The 7839-nt window shown below is 40.8% G+C and overlaps 1 protein-coding gene across 2 annotated transcripts in view; it reads right to left on the bottom strand.

Annotated features, from left to right (window-relative positions):
- Window positions 1-7839, bottom strand: part of IGF2BP3 (insulin like growth factor 2 mRNA binding protein 3) — a 153777-nt gene that overhangs the window by 107140 nt on the left and 38798 nt on the right. For both annotated transcript variants that reach the window (XM_008066189.2, XM_008066190.2), the window contains exon 3: window positions 1297-1345. In XM_008066189.2, the coding sequence (XP_008064380.1) occupies window positions 1297-1345 (49 nt within the window). The remainder of the gene's footprint in view (window positions 1-1296; window positions 1346-7839) is intronic.

The following is a 7839-nucleotide window of genomic DNA, read 5'->3' as shown; positions in this document are numbered from 1 at the left end:
GGGAGCAGCCACTGCACTCCAGTCTGGGCAACAGAGTGAGACTCCAACTCAAAAAAAAAAAAAAAAAAAGAAATACATATAAGGGCTGAGCTTGGTGGCTCAGCCTGTAATCCCAGCACTTTGGGAGGCAGAAGTGAATGGATTGCCTTAGCCCGCGGGTTCGAGACCAGCCTGGGCAACTTTGCGAGGCCTCGTCTCTACAATAAATTTTTAAAAATTAGGGAGACGTGGCAGCGCACGCCCCTAGTTCTGGTACTCGGAAAATTGAGGCGGAAGGATTGCCTGAGCCCAACAGGTCGATGCTGGGGTGGCAGTGAGTGTGCCACTGCACTCCAGTCTGGATGACAGAGTGAGAACCCAATTCAAAAAAAAAAGAAAGAAATTCATATAAGCTGAGCAGTTTCTCCACATCATGTTTCCAAGGCAAGTTTTAGGACTTTCAGCTTCCACTGTTTAGTTGAGTCGACTGACATTTTTTCTTTTACCCCTTTAACTACTGGTGTCTCAAATTCTCACCATGACATCATCATTATGCTTTGTTAATTGCTGACAAAGGCTATTCAATTGTCCTAAATAGTTGGTGTTTATACACAACCACTACATTGCCACCATCTGAGGAAAAAGGAAGTTGAATAGCATTTCGTTTTATTTTGAGTCAGAGTCTTATTCCATTGCCCAGGCTGTAGTTCAGTGGCTGGATCACAGCTCACCACAGCCTCAACCTCCTGGAAGCTCTTATCTTCCCAAGTAGCTGGGACTACAGGCATGCACCACCAAGCCTAATTTTTTTCTTTTGGTAGAGATGAGGTCTCGCTATGTTGCCCAGGACGGTCTCAAACTCCTGGGCTTAAGCAATCCTTCAGCCTCAACCACCCAAAGTACTAGGATTATGGGGGTGATCTACCACGCCCAGCAGAATAAAATTTTAAAACAAAGTTTACATAGCAGGCATGTGTCCTTGTAAAAATTTGCCAAGATGGGAACTTCACATTTACATACAATTGGCAAACTCATAGGAAAGAACTCAAATCAACAAAATCTTGTCCAGATAGAACTAAATGAGGAAGATTACCCAGATACCCAAGAATATATTTCAATTTTTTGTTTATTATCTCAAAGAGCAAACTTTTGAAAGATATACAGTCTCTTTACAAAGAAAAACACACACCAAGACACAGATCATAAAAGAGAAAGATTCTGTGTTCTAGACTCAAGGGTAGAAGAAAAGGCTTTGGAAAAACTAACAGCAACAGGCTTCGACACTTAGATCTTAATTTTAAATATAGAAATTCTTACCTCCCACTGTAAGTGAGGCGGGATATTTCGTATCTGAAGTTTCCGAATCCTGCAGAAAAATTAAAATTTTTTTAAAAGAAAAAAACATAAAAACAAGACATTAATAGCCAACATAGAACTTTAAAAGTCACTTAAAATAATAGTTTTTATATTTACTACAAAACAATATATAATTTTTAAAAATACAGCTCAAGGGGAAAAAAAACAACCAAAGAAACAAAAGCCACAAGATGCACACTGAGAACACTGAAGATCCAGCATTATTGGATGGTTGTGACTTATTTTAAAAGTCACTAAAAATGGCAGATAAACATTTGAAAAACTTTTCATCCGATGACTACGTTCCAAATTCAAATCTTTTAGCCTCAAGGAAAGCATCCCAGGATGCAAACAAAGCCATAGTCCAGATTATCTTACTCTGAGATGTCAGCCAAGGAGTTCATGGACAGAATTCAGAAAAAGCAAATGGGGGTAGAGAGGGAGATCACATTTTAACCTTCACTATCCCCTCACTGAAACCTAATAATTCCTTCAATTACCAATGTCGGCACCAAACCACAGAAGAGGAGTACTTGTAATTTTGACATCAGTATAAATCAGATATTTCCATCCCACCACATGAGGCTGTTGCAAATCTTTTTTTTTTTTAGTTGTAGTCTCACTCTGTCGCCCAGAATGGAGGGCAGTGGTATGTTCCCGGCCACCACAGCCTCAACCTGCTGGGCTCAGGCGATCCTTCCGCCTCAGCCTTCCAAGTAGCTGGAACTACAGGTATGCGCCACCATGCCCAGCTAATTTATTGATTTATTGTAGAGATGCGGTCTCGCCAAGTTGCCCAAGCTAGTCTCGAACGCATGGGCTCAGGCAATCGTCTCACATTGGCCTCCCAAAGTGCTGGGGTTACAGGCGTGAGCAACCGCACCCAGCCTGTGGATCTTTAAATAGCGTCTGTATTCATGACTGAAATTCAGATGTGTTGCTAGAACTTGTTACTTATTATGCTAAGAAGTACATCTGAACGTTTCGCTAACTACATTTTGCAATAATAGGTTTTCTAATTCTATATATTGTACACATTTTAAGACACCCTGAAACACAAGAAGAGATCCACAGGTTTCAGATGTCAAGGAGTTCACCCGCCCCCCGCCAGGTATATATATGTGTGTAAAGGAAGACACACAGGGAGGGACAGAAACAACACAACTGTATATTAACTGTGTAAGATTATGCTATAGATGCCACATACCAATCACCCTCTTAGGAAGAAAAAGGATTTACAGCCAACTAGCTATTAAAAACAAAACAAACTGGCCTTGCTGTTTTAAGTCAAAAAAAAAAAAAGGAAAGAGAAAAAAACAAACAAAAACTAGCAACTGAGCTTGACATCCCAAGTGAAATAATTAAATTACTTAAGTTCTAAAGTCAGAACTATAGTGAACTTTTCCTTCCAGGTCAAATAATCCACAATTCCGAAGCACCACACAAAACACCAGTTTAGTCTAGATTCACAGCCTGGTTCTTCCCCCAAAACCATGAGAACAAATAAATGCCACAGCTGCCACTGATACCATCAAGAACACCCAAAAAAGTCTTGATTCACCAAACTCAGGTACACCCCATCTGCAATCATAAAATGGAGGAGAAAAAAGAGAAGCACTTTTACATTATTTTTATAACAGAGCAAAAGAAAGCATAATCATTAGGGGAAAGACTCTAGAGATGATGAAAGAGAATGTCAATTTTAGAGAAAAAAATTCCAAACAATACCTAGCTTGGATGTACAGCTAACAATGCTAGTTTGGGATATGTTGCAAAATACCTCATGGGTAACTATTAAAGCTATGGGACATGGCCGGGCATGGTGGCTCATGCCTATAATCTCAGAACTTTGGGAGGCCAAGGTGAGAGGACTACCTGAGTCCATGGGTTCAAGACCAGCCTGGGCAACTTGGCAAGCCCTCATCTCTACAATAAATCAAAAAATTAGCCAGGCATGGTGGTACATGCCTGTAGTTCCAGCTACTTGGAAGGCAGAGGGATTATCTGAGCCCAGCATGTGGAAGTTGCAGTGGCCGAGAGCATGCCACTGCACTCCAGCCTGGGCAACAGAGTGAGACTCTGACGCAAAATAAAATAAAATAAAAAACCTGTGGGACAGGTGCTATTTCTCTGCTTTTGTATATGTTTTACATTTTTCTATAAATGCCTTACAAAACATACCTTAATCAAAAGATTTCTAATTCATAAATTTCACAACTGCTTCAGCTAAAAGGAAAGTGTCTCACAGTATTTAAATATTTACACTTGGTAACCAAGGAGGTAAGAATCATTTGCTACATATATGCAAGTACTAATCTGTTTTAATCAAATACCTGTCACAGTAAAGACTAGCAACACAGTGTTTAAAAAACCTGTTCATCCCTGCTGGCCTGGTTTTTAGGGGTACATATGTATGACCAAAAATTTTTCCCAGAAGTACCCAGGTAAGTGTGCACATACAAATTTCCAGTTTATCAGTTCATGATTATTCATTACAAAAACAAATCTCCACTTCAGTCAGGGTCTCACTGTCGCCCAGGCTACAGTGGCCCGATCACAGCTACCACAGCCTCAACCTACTGGGCTCAGGCGATTCTTTTGCCTCAATCTTTCAAGTAGCTGGGACTACAGGTATGTGCCACCATGTCCAGCTAATTTATTGTATTTTGGGGGGGGTAGCATATGGGTGTTGCTAAGTTGCCCAAGCTGGTTTTGAACTCTTGGGCTCAAGTGATCTCCCAACTCAACCTCCCAAAGTGTTGGGATTACAGGCATAAGCCACCGTTCCTGGCCTAATTCTTTATGCTTATGCTTTTATTTATAAATTAATATCTGTTAAAACTGACTTTCAAAAAGTAGACAAAATCTTGTTAGTAACTTATTTATAAACAAAAACTGTCAGATGTCCAGGTAAACAAAACTTTTTAAATGAGCAAAACTCAATATTAAATATCTAGTCGGCACTGGAATGCCCCAATTGAAGAATTTTTTTTTTCTTAACAACTGGTTTGTTCAAATCGGTAAATATGTAAGAGCCACACATTACAGTGGGTTGATTACGACTCGTCTTATAACCTAAACGTTTCCCTCTTTTTCTTGCAAATTATTTGGAAACAAAAACCTAAAACCCCGTCATTTGTCCTGTGGTTTCTCTGCCTGGATTTTGCGAGTAACACCCCAGTGAGAATGTTCAACATGTCCCTTTGAACCCCGTGAAGCGGTGGTGAGATCTGAAGGTACAGTGTGATTCTTGTTGTCGTTGTGTGTTTGAGAGACAGCCGTGACCCACAGGGGGCGCTGTGTCTCTCTGCAGGAGCTCTGTTACCTCTGGTTGTCTTTCTGTGGTGTTGGCAGCTACCAGGGATCACTGCCCACGCCCATGATTTTATTTAAGGTCGAAAACCACGATTTTCTCATCCTATCGTGTCTTCTGTGTCTTTTAGCTGGAGTTCTTCCATAAACAACAACTGTTCCTTGTCAAATATTTGGATACCCGGAAGCATAGTCAGTCAAAAGAGAATAAATGTTCAACTCTTCCCTCTCTGCACAGATGGCTTCGTGCCTCATCAGCTCATCCCACTTACTGCTGATTTTACCACAGCGGTGGACAATTCCACCACACTGGTGTCACCCAGCCCCCTTCCACCCCTAAACACACACCTTTTGCGCCTGCACTTTTTAATCTTGGGGCTTTCTTCAAAGCAGATGAATCACCTGAACCCAGCAGGTAGAGGCTGAGGTGGCCGTGAGCGTGCCACTGCACTCTAGCCTGGGTGACAGAGTGAGACTAACTCAAAAATAAAATAAGAGTCCGGAGATACCATAATTTCAAATTCTTCAGAATAATGAGTTAGGGTCCTGGCATCATCCAAAGATGACCAAACAAGTCTTTTGTTTCATGTTTTCAGCATCATGATGTATTCAAGAATTGATGTATTGTGTATACCAATCCTTTTTGAGGCAAACCGCCCCATCTACGGCCAGTGAAAGTGGCCTCTTCATGTTGGCTCCTGCAACTCTGGGCATGATGCCAGGAATATTTGGGAGTGCTTCTACCTTCTGTTTTGATATGATAGTCCAGGTTCAACTTGTACATCTTTTGTCCCCATCCACAATCAGGAACTGGAAACCCAATTCCTTTTAGCCAGAAATAGTAAGAGACTACAATCTGCTCATCATTATTGAATAGTCATTGCTCCCAGGCCAGCAATGAGAAATATACATTTTGTTTGAAAGGGACATAAACCATGCATCCATACTGATTATTTCCAACTCAAATTTTAGATGACTAAGTTTTTGCAGAAACTCTGACATTCGAATATTTTCTTCCACTGAAAAATGTGACAAGGAATAGAAATAAAAAGATAAACATTAAAAAGTTTTAGAGTGAGTGTGCCACATCACTCCAGCCCACGCAACAGAGTGAGACTCCAACTCAAAAAAAAAAAAAGTTTTTTGTTTAAGCCCGACAGTGGCTCACACCTGTAATCCCAGCACTTTGGGAGACAGAGGCAAGAGGATTGCCTGAACCCAGGGGCTCAAAACCCTCCTGGGCAACTAGGCAAGACCTCATCTCTACAATCAATCAAAAAATTAGTTGGGTGTGATGGCACATACCTGTAGTTCCAGCTACTTAGAAGGATGAGGTAGAAGGATCATATGAGCCCAGCAGGTTGAGGCTGCACTACAGCCTGGGCAACAGAGAGAGACACCAACTCAAAAAAAAAAGTTTTATGGTTATTATCTTATATAATCCTCACAGTCAGCAATTTATAGATTAGGAAACAAAGCCAGAAGTAGTTTGATTTGCCAGGCATAGTGGCTCATGCCTATAATCCCAGTACCTTGGGAGGCCAAGGCGAGAGAATTGTCTGAGCCCAGGGGTTCAATATCAGCCTAGGCAACTTTGCAAAACCTCGACTCCACAAAAAAAAAAAAAAAAAAAATTAGCCAGGTATGGTAGCACACATCTGCAGTTCCAGCTACTTGGAAGGCTGAGGTGGAAGGATCACCTGAGCCCAGCAGCCTAAAGCTTCGGTATCTGTGAGCATGCTACTGCCCTCCAGCCTGGGTGACAGAGTGAGACCCCAACACATGCACAAAAAAGAGTAGTTTAATTTGCCCAAGTGCACACACAGCTGGTATGTGGAAGGTCGGAATACATCTCTGGGCATCCTATCCTCTTCACCACACTATATTCAGTATTACTAATTTCACTTATAAACCAACCAAGAGCATACCTTTATCAAAGAACTTTAGAAAAAAAGTACAGATGGCATGTTAACTTCCAAAGTAAAAAAGATATGCAAATTCTAAGCAAAACTTTCAATTTACCCTTTAGCTTTAAATCATTGTGCTAATTTACATACGGTGACTACATACTGAAACTAAGTGGACATGGGTGTTCCCTCTGAGGGGATATCGTAAATCTAGCAAACCACTCAGATGTCCCTCAAACTTATACAAGCACAAATGTTTCCAAAATGTATGTTTCCTTAAAATTTTCCATTGAAAAACCTACATCCCATTTGAAATTTGTCAAGTTTCTGATTCATCAATTGAGAAGTGCTTTTCAGGAAACAAGAGTGCATCGTTTCACATCATCTTCGAACAACAGACTGGACAATAAATTGCATATTATTAATGTGGGAGGAAGAAAATGAGACTGCATTGTCTGCTCAAATAGAAAAACACCAGGTGGAAGACATCAAACGAATTACTATTCCACAACATGTATCAAAGAACCTGCAATGCATGTTGGTGACTGATTCACGTGACCATATGTAAAAAAAAAATAAGATACAAAATTTTGATTTTTTGTCATCAATAAGTTTCTCAATGTCCAAAATTCCATTATAAGCCAAATATTAAAATAAAATAATTGTTTCCAACACTATACTATTTAGTAAAAAAGTGCAGTTGAGTTGCTAGTAGGTGATCCGTGAGATGTCTCCAAGTACAAAGAAATATATATGTGTGTGTGATACATATTTACATATATATATTTATATCCACCCAATGTTAGGGGGCAAATAAGCTACTACTTCCAACCTGTAAGTACATCAGAATGAACCAAGAACACCACACACACACACACACACACACACACACACACACACACACATTTTGGGGGGGGCAGGCAGAGGCAAGGTTCTTCTATGTTGTCTAGGCTAGTCTTGAACTTCTGGGCTCAAGGGATCCCTCTCCCTCAGCCTCCCAAAGTACTGGGATTACAGGCATGAGCAACTGTGCCCAACCAAGATTACATATTTATACCAAGAACCGAGGAAGAAAGGAAGCCTACTATGTTGAAAACACAACTACTCAGCTGCCTCAGGATATTATGAAGATTCTACTGACAGACACTTCAGGTACTTGTGAAGTCAGTCATTTCACGTCAAGTCCCAAAGCAACACACAAAAATGTTATTAAAGCTGGGCTCGGTGGCTCAGCCTGTAATCCCGCACCTTTGGGAGGCTGAGGTGAGTGGATTGCCTGAGCCCA

This window comes from Carlito syrichta, unplaced genomic scaffold, assembly GCF_000164805.1.
Source record: "Carlito syrichta isolate Samal-C Ts95f unplaced genomic scaffold, Tarsius_syrichta-2.0.1 Scaffold308854, whole genome shotgun sequence".
Classification (NCBI taxonomy): domain Eukaryota; kingdom Metazoa; phylum Chordata; class Mammalia; order Primates; family Tarsiidae; genus Carlito; species Carlito syrichta.
The sequence above is the reverse complement of the archived record's forward strand: the minus strand, read 5'-3'. Positions and strand labels throughout refer to the sequence as shown.